The 12653-nt window shown below is 39.1% G+C and overlaps 1 protein-coding gene across 3 annotated transcripts in view; it reads left to right on the top strand.

Annotated features, from left to right (window-relative positions):
* LOC131048648 (malate dehydrogenase [NADP], chloroplastic) overlaps nt 1-12653 on the top strand; it is a 113364-nt gene that overhangs the window by 47621 nt on the left and 53090 nt on the right. For all 3 annotated transcript variants that reach the window (XM_057982686.2, XM_057982685.2, XM_057982684.2), the window contains one exon: nt 11059-11143. In XM_057982686.2, coding sequence (XP_057838669.1) covers nt 11059-11143 — 85 coding nt within the window. The remainder of the gene's footprint in view (nt 1-11058; nt 11144-12653) is intronic.

The following is a 12653-nucleotide window of genomic DNA, read 5'->3' on the forward strand; positions in this document are numbered from 1 at the left end:
TTGGACTCTTGCTTCTTCTTGGAGGGCTCTCTTTTCGCAGGTCTTTCTTTCCTCTTTGCACCTCTAGGATGAGAATTATCTTCACTTACGCTCGCTCCTCCTTCTTCTGGTCTTTCCTCCAAAGTAAAAGTCATTGGTATGTTCTTCTCTCTTAGCTTCTGATGTTGTACATCCACCCATCTGCGAGTACATGACAAAACTGGAGCCATCAAAGCTCTCAAGTCCAAAACCTCAGGTTCATTCCAATCTATCTTCACTGCTTTGTCTTCTCTGTCATAAGATGACTGGAGATGTCTACCGCTATCCTGTGCCTAATCTGCTACCCTATAAACTTTGCATTTCCTGATAAGATCTAAGGGTAGCCTGGAATGCATCTTTCTTTTAACCTCTAAATCACTTGAGAGATTCATCCAAAAGTCCTCTACTTGAAATTCGTGTTTGTACTTTCTACCAACTGTCTCCTCCATATAACCATGAGGATCAAAATTCTCCCTCGAGGCAAAGAATGTGAATGAATATAAAGCCAATTTCTTCTCTGCATCATCCGAGGCTTGAGTATTAGGACATACCTCAACTGAATTCCCCAATATGATGGGCACGGGAACTCCATTTCCATGCTTGTGTCTGAATGCCTTTGCATAAGCTGCTAACTGTCTAGCCACCTCAAGTAGCACTATCCTGTATGTCGGATACCTCGGCAACATGTAGGGAGGTAAAGGACACCCATGAATTCTGATATATGTAAACTTTTGAAACTGGATGAATCATGCACCATACTTCTTCACAAGTTCTTGTGCATCCAGAGATAGTCGATTATGAATCCCACCTTGCAATATCCTAGTGATGTTCATCGTGAAGGTGTCATTGACTAACTTGTAGTCACCTCTGGGAGGATGATGCAAATGAACATAAGAGTCACAAACTCTCACTTCTCCGGGTCCTCTTCCGATCACTCCTTTGTGAGGTAGCCCAGCATATTTGAAACTCCGGATCAGGGCATATATGACATATGACTCATGTGGAATGATTTAGTAGGTCTTAGCCTTCTCAACTGCACATCCAGACAATGGGTAATAATTCTAGCCCAATGAATCGTTCCTTTTCCTTGGACTATCACTTGGATGAAGTAGAACATCCACTTTTCGAAGTAGAAGGCCTGAGGAGCCCCTGTAACTCGATTGAGCAAAGTTATCAAATCTCTGTACTCCTCCTGGAAGTCGATCCTATGTGGTGTGTTGGGAATCTTGCTCAGGCGAGGACGACTTTTGAGCAACCAATTCTTATTGATGAGATTCAGGCAAGTGTCGGGATCATCCTCATACATTGACCTGGCTCCTTCTAAACTTTTGTAAATCATATCTTTATGCTCTGGAAGATGGAGAGCCTCACTTATAGCTTTGTCTGAAAGGTAAGCCAAAGTGTTTCCTTCCTTGGATATGATCGATCTTGATTGTGAGTCAGAATGGCGGGCACCCTCGATCATCAGCTCATGACACTGGATTGCTGGAGGGAAACCGACTGCCTTGATGATGCCACTTTCAATTATCTTCTTTGTGACAGGTGATGGTTTGCCAATGTAGGGGACCTCTCAAAACTTCTTCATATTGAAGTTTCCCAAGTTGGTATCTCCGATATTGCTCCATTTGGACACGATCCTGGTCTCCAATTCTTCGTTCTTCTGATCTTCCTTCATGAGAGCTGGACGACTAGTAGATGCCCCTGCCTTTGGAGTCGCCATCTTGACACCTACACAACATTTCACAATTAGTAATATACTTTGAAGCGTAGAAGTATAGAGTAGAAAGGAAGATTTAGGATTTTAATTAGGAAACTTCATGATAAATCTTGAGTTATCATTTAATAATTACCTATGCAATACTTGGAAAAACCAAAGTTCAAAAATTCAAATATTCAACAATGGTGTCAAGATGATTTCGCCATACCTCCTCTTGAGTATTAAACTCTAAGAAATGATGCAAAAATAGATGAATTTCGCTAGGCAAAATGTAGATCAAAGCTCTCCCTTGAATAAAATGCACCTCCTTTAGTCTTCACAAGAATCAACTCCACCTTCTTCTAGTCTCCAACACTTGAAATAAATTCGCTCCAAATAGACCAGATTTCGCACCTCCTTCTTGCTCTCCAAATTCGCACTTGAAGCAATGATTGAATGATTTGAATGATGAAAAAACATCTCCAATATATAGAGCGCCCACCCCTTTGCTCCCTCTAGGCTGACTTGGCAAAAAGAGGTTAAAAAAATAAATAAAATTGCAAAAAGGAGGGGCCGACTTGATAAAATAAATAAAAATAAGACCTTGAGCGCTCCATATTTAATTTTAATTTCATAAAAATTAATTTTAAATGCCTTAACAATAACAGTTCGATTTTTTAAGGCTCAAAATTAATTTATTAAATGTCAATATGTCCATTAAATGCCAATTTAATCTTAATTAATTTCTTTTCAAAGGCTTCGAAATTTTGAGGAATTTGGGGAATATCAATGCTCAAATATGGTAAAATAAAGAATACTACTAACTTCGCCCTGGACCTTTGGCAAGGGTTAGGAGCGAACTTTCAATTTTGCTCTTGCATTCCTCATTTTCTTGCCCAAAACTTCATCTAGGCATTTAAATGGCATTTCTAATTGGAGTTTTGAATTTGATTTCATTTGGTCTTTAGGAGGAAAGTGCATTAGGATTTTTTCGTCCTGGACCCTCAGAGAGAGTCGGGAGCGATTTTTCACTTTTGCTCTTAATCCTTCATCTTTTAATTGTCAACTTTCCTTGTGGGATAAACGATGATCTCCTTCACTCGTTCCATGCATGCTTGATTTGCTTTTGCAATGCAAAATAAGGACTTCAAAGATTTTCGCTCTGGGCCTCCAGTGAAGGTCAGGAGCGACTTTTGCAATTTAGGCCAAGATCATCAAGTTTTGGAGGTAAATCCTTGTTCATCATGTTTTGGAGGACCTTTCCACCTTAGCACAACCTTGCCTTAGCTCTTGAAGGGAAGTTGTTGGTTTTGCAAATTTTGCCTTGGGCCTTCAGTGAGGGTCAGGAGCGATTTTGCACAAATTCTTGATCATTCCAACTTCAAATTACTCTTAAGGCGTAGAACATTATACTTCACTCCCTGCTGAGTCTTGAGAACAAAAAAAATCACCTCGAAATGTAAGGAAAGTGGGCATACTTGGAAATTTCGCCCTGGACCCTTGAAGAGGGTCAGGAGCGATTTTCCCTATTGTCATCAAAATTTGCAATCTTAGCATCTCAATTCCACCTCAAGGCATTTCAAACATCGTTTCAACCTTGTGCCTAGGCTTAGCTTCATTCAATTTTGGAGAAAGAGGTTGGATATTAGGTTTTTCGCCCTGGGCCCTTACTGGAGGTCAGGAGCGATTTTGCAAATTTAAGCTTATCCATCTTTTGCTAGCCCTCCAAATTATCTTCAACGGGCAAAACACACTCTTCCTCATTCATTCAAGCAAAATTTTGTCTTAATTTTTCAAAGAAAGGAGAGGAACTTAGAAATTCGCCTTGGACCTTTAGAGAGGGTCAGGAGCGACTTTTCAAACCTGGCTTGATTGCCTCCTTGTTGATCGTCCAAATTATATTCAATGGGTAAAACGCACTTGCCTTCATCAATTCCAATCATAAAAAATCACATTGACCTAGCAAGAAATGTGCCTTTTGAAAATTTCGCTCTGGACCTTCAAAGAGGGTCAGGAGCGAATTTTGCCTTCTAGACCAAAATGCTTCACTTTTCATCATGAAATGCCTTTGCTAGGGAAGATTTCATCTTGTTTCACGCTATGAATAAAAGTTCATGTCCAAGAAAGGTCTAAAAATGTGTATATAAAGAATTTCGCTCTGGACCTTGAGAGAGGGTCAGGAGCGAAATTACCCTTCTTGGGCAAAACTCCATCATTTCATCATCTTCAATCAAGTCTGGATGCTTTATCACGCTCATTTCGTCCTCCACCACGCCTTTGGTATCTCAATTTGACCAAATAAGGTCAGGAATGACTAATAAGTTTTTTCGCCCTGGACCTTCAGTGAGGGTCAGGAGCGATTTTGATGATTCCAACAAGATCCTTCATCATCTCAAGTTAAAACTCCTTCAGGTGGATGGAGAAAGTCATTGATTTTCCACTCATGTCCAACACTTGGTCCTTTTTTCACTATAAGATGAGGGAAATCAAAATTTCGCCCTGGACCTTCAGCAGGGGTCAGGAGCGAATTTCCCCTTAGCCTTCAAAATTCATCATTTTTCATGCCTTCAAATCTCCGAAAGCATCAAGTCACGTCCAATCATCTCTCCTGGAGACCCTGCACAAAACAAATTAGAAAAGTCAGTGACAAATATGCCTTAAATAACATTTTCGCCCTGGACCCTCAGCAAGGGTCAGGAGCGAATTTACCTTTTCTGGCTAAACTATCCAAAATTTAAGTCTCCAATCACTTCACAAGGCAGAGTTAGGTCATTCTCAAGGCCAGGAACTAGTTAGCAAGCCCTCTCAAAACAAGAATTTGCACTCAGGATGAATTTCGCCCTGGACCCTTAGCAAGGGTCGGGAGCGATTTTGATGTCTCAGGCATCATCTTACTTCCAAAATTTGATCAAAACTCACCTATGCAAAAACACACAATTTCACCTTCAAAATGCTAACACTTAGTCAAAATTTGGATTTTTACCCCCAAAAACCCTGATTAGACCTAACCCAAGACCTATTTGACTTCCCTGAAAGGCTTACCTCAATTCAATCGTCTCAACTCTTTGGGAGGACACTAAATAACTTTCAAAATTTGACTGGACTCTGCTTGAATAACACCTGAAAGAAACCCCTAAGGTTTAGCCCTAGCCCAGACAGACAACTCACTCACTCACAACCCTAAAAGCAGAGAGAAGAAAAAGCAAAACAAAAGCAAAAAAGAGGGGGTCCCCATTCTAATGGGGCGATGTGTGAAATGGTCACAACAGAGGGTCAGGAGCGAAATTCTCATTTTAGTTCAAAATTCACACTTTTGATGGTCAAACATCTTTCCAAGGTGTTCCAAATAGTTTTTCTCACCCTAGTCCAGGCCTGACTTAGCACAAAATTTGGAGAAAAGGATGGTTTTAGTGTTTTTCGCTCTGGACCCTTTGGAAGGGTCAGGAGCGAATTTCTTCCTCTAGCCCAAAATCATCATTTTTTGGAGACCAAAATCCATTCAAGGGCAATCTTAAGGGCATCTTTCACCTTGGTCTAGGCATAGCTTAGCATAAATTTGAAAGGAATAGGTAGATTTTAGGATTTTCGCTCTGGACCCTTTGGAAGGGTCAGGAGCGAAGTTCTTGATTTGGCTCAATTCCTTCAATTTCAATGTTTCCTAGCAACTTGAAGTTACTCCTAAAGACTTCTTCCATCCCAATTCACTTTAGTTTGCAATTGTCTTGTCACAAAATTTGGAAAAAAGGTGGTTTTGGTGAAATTTCGCCCTGGACCCTTTGGAAGGGTCAGGAGCGAATTTCTTAATTTAGGCTTATTCCTCCATCATTTCAAGCTGAATTCTCCTCAAAAGGCTAGAAAACACTTCTCCTCTCATATCCAACCCAAGTTTGATTTGATTTTGCAAGGGAAAATAGGTGGTTGAAGAATTTTCGCCCTGGACCCTTTGGAAGGGTTAGGAGCGATTTTCATCATTTGGCTCAATTCCTTCAATCTTGATAACCATTGGCAATTTGGAGTCATTCCTAAGGCCTTCTTTAATCATGATCCACACTAGACTTGGCATGAAACTAAGGGAAAAGATAGGTTTTGCACAATTTCGCCCTGGACCCTTTGGAAGGGTCAGGAGTGAATTTCCCTTTCTAGACCAAAATCATCATTCTTTCAATCCCAATCTTCTTTGCAAGGTAAAATATCCTCTCTCTTCGCCCTAGGAACAAGGTCTAAGCTCAAGCAAGGTTAAAAAATATAGGCTTGTAAGGAATTTTGCTCTGGACCCTTTGGAAGGGTCAGGAGCGAAATTTCCTTCCTTGGCTAAAACATTCATTCCTTAACTCTTTCAAACGCCCTTAAAGATTTCAATATGCCCATTCTCTCTTTCAACATGCCTTGGACATCAAAATTGGGTCAAACAAGGAAGGAAATGCATCTTAGGTAGATTTTCGCTCTGGACCCTTTGGAAGGGTCAGGAGCGAAAATCTCATTCTAGGCTTGATATTTCATCTTTTATTGCTTTCCATCATTTCTCAAGGCAAGAATATGTCTATCCCTCCTCCATCATGCCTTGGACACTAAGAACTTGGCCTAACAAGGAAGACAATGAGGTCCATGAAGATTTTCGCTTTGGACCCTTTGGAAGGGTTAGGAGCGAAAATCATGTTTTGAGCTTGATTTTTCATTTCTCCAACGCTTTCAAACATTTCAAAAGTCCAAACATGTCCACACTTCCCTTCAAGATGCCTTGCAACTCAAAATTTGGTCAAACTAGGGAGGAAATGAGCCTTAGGAGGATTTTCGCTCTGGACCCTTTGGAAGGGTCAGGAGCGAAATTTCCTATTCTAGGCTAGATTACTCACTTTTCAAACTCCAAACCACTTCAAGAAGCAAAATTAGATCATTTTCCACCTGAGGAAGAAGGTTTCAAGGTCACACAAGGTAGCAAATGAAGTTTATGATGAATTTCGCTCTGGACCCTTTGGAAGGGTCAGGAGCGAAATTCTCCTTTAGGCCAAAATCTTGTTCTTCAAAATCAATCAAACTCTCTCTCAAGGCAAAAACATACCCATTCATCTCCCATCAAGCCAACGCCTAGCCAAAATAAGGAAGAAAACAAGAGTTATAAGGATTTTCGCTCTGGACCCTTTGGAAGGGTCAGGAGCGAAAATCACCTCCTAGGCTAGAATCCATCATCCCACGGTCTAAAATCTCCTCTCCAAGGCAAAGTTGCATCAAACCTTCTCAATTATGCCTCAAAAGTCTACAAACTTGGTCAAGCTAAGGAGAAAAATAGAGGAAATATGAATTTCGCTCTGGACCCTTTGGAAGGGTCAGGAGCGAAATTTGACATTTTGGACTCTCCGTCAGGATCATTTTATGGAATATAACATTTAAGTATAAGAAAGACTTTCTTATACTTTAAGTTATATTCCATATATACTTTCAGGATGTTTGAGAGTCGTTTCGAACCTCCAAGAGTTATATTGCAAAATCTAGTTTTTGGAGGATTCTTCAGTTTTCCAGACTTAGTCAAATTTCAGGATCAGGACATTCCAGACTTAGCCAAATTTCAGGATCAGGACATTCCAGACTTATCCAAATTTCAGGGCATTTGAAGATCAGGATGACATTTTAGACTTCATCACTCACCAACTCGACCTAGCTCGGACCTTCAAGAATGATACCCACTCACAAAGCAAGACACAATTAGCAACAAGAGCAAAACCAGGCCCTAAGGAAGACTCTCAAAGAAATCCTAACCTGGAGCACCTGCTGACTCCCCTGGCTCAAGCAAAGCCTACCATCCTATTGATCCCCTGGCGACACTCAAAATGCAAAGGCTAACAGACAAACCCTAAAAGACCAAGAAAACAAACCCTAGAAAACAAAAAGCAGGGGTCCCCATTTGCAATGGGGTGATGTGTGAATACGTCACAACAAGTTGGAATAAGTCTTAGTTAGTTATTGAAGTCATAATTAGTTGTTGAATAGGTCTTGGTGGTTGAGGGAATTTCTCAAGTTAGTTAGGATCCTCCCACCTTTTTCTCAAGGCTCCTCTCCTATAAATAGAAGAGAGGGTCCTTTGTAATCTTTATCTTTTGGGAAAGCAAGCAAAAACTCTGCCAAATTTACAGCAAGAAGTCTTTGAGCTTATGTATGTGAATTGAAGGTTTTGAAGAATAATAAATAAGGATTACTCAAGTTTTGAGTCTTTGAGCTACAAATTTGAGTTTGATTCTTTTTATTTATTCTATGCAAAGTGTTTCTAAAGGAGCTTAGTCCAATCTGATTTGAAGTCTTTGAGCTGCAAGTAGAGAAGATTAATTAAAATAGGAAATCTCTAGAAGGAGCAACAAGTCTTTGAGCTTGCGTCTATTCTTGAGGAAAAATTATTGTTTGATAAGAAATAGCAGCAAGTCTTTGAGCTTGCATTAGTTCTTGTCTTTGTGTTAAAAGAATAAATTATTCCAGTCTTTGAGCTGTTGTCTTTTATTCGTTGTAAAATTTAGTATAGCAAAGGGTAGATAGGACTTCCAATAGTCAAGTCTTTGAGCTTGATATTGCTGTCCCGTCCCGAAGTAAGTGACGGAAGTCTTTGCGCTTTCAGGAAACTTCATTTCCTTTCTCTCATTTTACTTAAAAGTGGTTACTACTGTTCATATTCAATCGCTATCCTTTTCTGTGAAGAGAAAAGGATATTGTCTTTCTTGAAGAAAGAAGAAAGACTGATGTACCATCCTGTTTTTATTTCAGTTTTAGTTAGATAGGGGGAGTCTTCCCTTAATTAGGAGAGTTTTCTCGTGTGCTGTGGTTGAAACCACAATTTTTGTATATTTCCCCAAGTGTACAAAATTTTCAACCAACAATCCACAAACAGATAACCCGTTAAGATTAGAAAGCACAAACTGAAAACTTGCTGAAAAATGCAACCCTTCCATTTTTTGATCACCAAGTGCCCAATGTGGGAAGGTGAGAGCATACGGTGAATAGGGGATCGTTAGATCTTAATTTTGCTGAAAAATGAAGTGGAATACAATACTGGGCGGCAAGTCAGCCCCTTCCGCTTATCCAGCGGGAATGCAAGAAACTTGGCGGTGAGCTAGCCAAGAGAAACATACAAAGGCATAAATCACTCGACCGCGATATTTCAACGGGAGGACTGAAATTACAAAACAATCTCAACTCAACCGCTTATGCAACGGGAGGACCATTACAATCAGACATCACTCGACCACTTATGCAGTGGGAGGACTGAATTACAATTTACTTGAAAATAGGCGGCAAGCCAGCCTCTTCCACTTTTCAGCGGGGTGAGAGTTACAAGCTTGAATTGGTTAGTAGTACTACTACTTAACCTTACAATAATCAAGATAATGTGAGAAGAGAGTAATGCTGAATATCCAAATAAAAAACATGAAATTCCTGCTAACATAAAAAATCTTCAGGCTGGAATTGCAAAACCAATAGCCTATGGATTCACTAAAATGCTCATAACTCTCTCATTACTCACCCAATTCACCCAAAATCTGTTCTGAACAATTGCTATACCAGCTACAATGAAAACAAACCCAAAGAAAGCCATCGAAACACCCATATTTATTTTTGCATGCTTCCCAATGCATTCCCTAAACCCAACGCCTAACTTGGGAAGTTCGATTTTCAATATAAAAATCCACACTCAAAATAAGATGCTAAAAACTTACAAGATGCATCACCAGTGGTAGGAAGGATGGATGAGCCAGTACCCAAAATGATGGAATCGCTTGGCCAAGAGGTATGAGCAAAACACACTTTCAGCAGTCCCGGGACCAGCAACCAGAAAACACTTCAATCTCACACAAAACACTCCACAATCTGCAACTCACTCACCAACAGCACTGGGAATACATGGACACAGCTAGGTACTATCTTGCAAGTACGAAACTGAGACTTAGCTAGGAAGCCACACTTCGAAGCTTAGATTTTCAATCGCCAATTCGGCAGCATAACGATGCAAATTCATTTGATAACCAAAATGGGAGCCCAAGGCTCTTATTTATAACTTCTAACTGCCCAAAACCAAATGCAAATGCTTACAAATTCGCTTAAATTCAACTTCTTCATTTGCATTTGCTTTACGACGTGGACCCAAGGATGGCACCCAAACCATAAGTCAAGGAATTACGCCAAAAAGCACAAGACCACGATTTTTGACTTAGCAACATTTGAGGTGAATAAAATAATAGCTGCATTATAAATTTGGCGTCCCTTTCTGGACATAAAATTCGCCTAGCACTTAGGAGATATTATGCACCATTTTCAAAGCCAATAAATCAGTAGTAAAAATAATCAAATTAATTAAATATTAAACCTTAGGATAATGAAATAATCTTTAATTATATCACTTATGACTCCAATACTGATTATTGTCAAAACCGGGATGAAGCTGAGCTAGGAAGACCACTGAACTGCTGCAGGATCAGGACCTTGTCCACTGCTAAAAATAGAAATATGTCATACTGCCACTTACTAAAAATAGGAAGTCATGAACTACTGCTCCGAAAAGCATGATCTTCGCGCCCAGTGACAGAGCATGGAGAGCTCAGTAGGACAGTATCACCAAAATGGCCAACCCCTGACTTACTAAAAATAGTAAGTTCTCGCCTCATCAATGCTTGACCCTCATTCTTCATTCCACCTAGCCTACGGGTCTCAGGAATAGGCTAATGGACCATTGGAAGTACATCAATGAGAAGGGGACACTACACTAATCAACAGAACATTTTTTTTAAACAGCTAAGATGAAGGTTATGTTGAATGGGTTTGGCTCATTTTACTCTTCATCTTGGTGCTTTGTGCTTTACTCTTCTTCTCTGTACTTTCTGGAGTTATCATACCTTTTATCTTTGTCTTTTTTATGCTGTCTCTAAACAGATTTCCTTGTGCTCTGTGTATGTAATATTGGTCAATTCTAGTCTCTAATTGGAAACTTAACGTGTCTCTCCTTCCCCCTTGTGGGGTTTTGTAATCATCCTCTACATACTGATGTATGTTAGGGGTTTTGTATATTCACAGTTATATTAATACAAGTAATTATCTTTTATAAAAACAAAATTCTATTCTGATTTGAAATCATATCTAGTTGACTGCCATCTTCCTTCTCAATTTTTATTTCTGCTCAGGTTTAGAAACCACAATCTTCTCTTCTCCAATTATAAATTTCTGGCAAGTTAAGACTAATAATTAAAGTAGTTTAAAGCTTCAAAATTGATACATACAACATCTTTCTCTTATCAAATTCCACTGGCTTCAAATTCTATCTCTATGTTATTTTACATACTACAAATATGATATTATGGTTTACTTTACAGATTGCCTCCGGTGAAGTTTTTGGACAAGATCAACCAGTTGCATTGAACCTATTGGGATCTGAGAGGTCATTCTCAGCTCTTGAAGGTAATTACTCTTCTTGTGTGAAAGAAAACAATCTTTATGGCTCCATTGTATACTGCGTATTCTTTGAAACCAGAACTTTATGAATATTTTCTGTTCTTTCCCTTTTTGTAATAGGATCAATATCTGTCTGGTATAAAATTAATTGGAACTTAAGAACAGTTGAAGCTAACCAATCTTTGGTGAATTTAAAGCATTCCTAACAATTACATATAATTACCAATCCATCAATACATTATATAATTTTTTAACTTTTGAAGAATACAGTTAGTTCTTGAAATCGTGAGAAGCTTTGTATAATTGATTTGTTAGTTATAGCAACTTAAATTAATCTACGTTCCATTCATGGTTAAAAACAGAACACAAAGTATCTTTATTGACTTATCAGTTCTGTAAATTTTAATTGTATGCTTAAGGCATGTCTATTGATACAAACTATAATCTCAATATTTTATTTACTCTTTTCTGCATTCCTGTTTTGTGGTTTGAAGAGAAGGATATGCATTTTAAACTGCTGAAAATGCTAGCAGTTACATTAATGCTATCATGATCTATTTAAGGCAAATTTTTTTATTGCCATTTGGTATTAGTGGTATGGAGTTCACCATACAATTGTCCAAATAAGGATATCAGAACTTGGTAGAAGCAAAGGATGATGTGGTAATACACCGTTTAAGGAGGTCAACCTGCTATGAGCTCTAATGAGATTGCAATTTTCAGCTGTCATGTCCCCTTTCCAAGCTTAAGTCATCAGGAGTCCCCTAGCATATAAAATTTGTTGACTATACCAACGCACAAGACAACTGAGAGGGCGGGGTCGGGAGGGGGGGAGGTGAATCAGTTGTATGAAATCTTAAAAGTTAAATCTATTTTCCAAATCAGATCTGCAACAATTTAACTTTAACACATAATTCACAGAAAGATATGAACATAAAACATCAGAACACACCATACACAATGAGACACCAGATTTTATGTGGAAAACTGTGTGAGGGGAAAAACCATAGAGAAGCTATTCTCAATATATGAACACTTCTTAGGGTGACATTGGCTAAGGTGATTTTTATAAAGAAAGGCTCGCTGCCAGAGGGCTCACTACCCGAGAGAAAGAAAGAAGAGGCTCACTACCAAAATGAAGAAGCATAAAAGAGAAAGAATCCACCACAGATGCACTTCTGCAACTACAAGATCTGTAGATACCTTCGGCTCACTGCTTCTGGTAGCTAACACATGAAAGCTCACACAACTCAACACTTTTTCACCAACTCAACACTAACTATCAAATTGTCAAGAAGATAGATTCTCTTTCATACGCCTTCATCGCATTTCACTTTCTTTCACCCATGCATATCATTTACAATACCCAAACATCACTATATATATCATCCTCACATATGCAAAATCTCCCAAGGTCGGCTAAGCAATTTAACCAAACACAATTCAAATTAGGTCGGCACTAAACATTCCCATGGTGGAGAAGAATGTAGAGTGGCCCACAACACATCTTAATCAA

This window comes from Cryptomeria japonica, chromosome 1, assembly GCF_030272615.1.
Source record: "Cryptomeria japonica chromosome 1, Sugi_1.0, whole genome shotgun sequence".
NCBI lineage: Eukaryota > Viridiplantae > Streptophyta > Pinopsida > Cupressales > Cupressaceae > Cryptomeria > Cryptomeria japonica.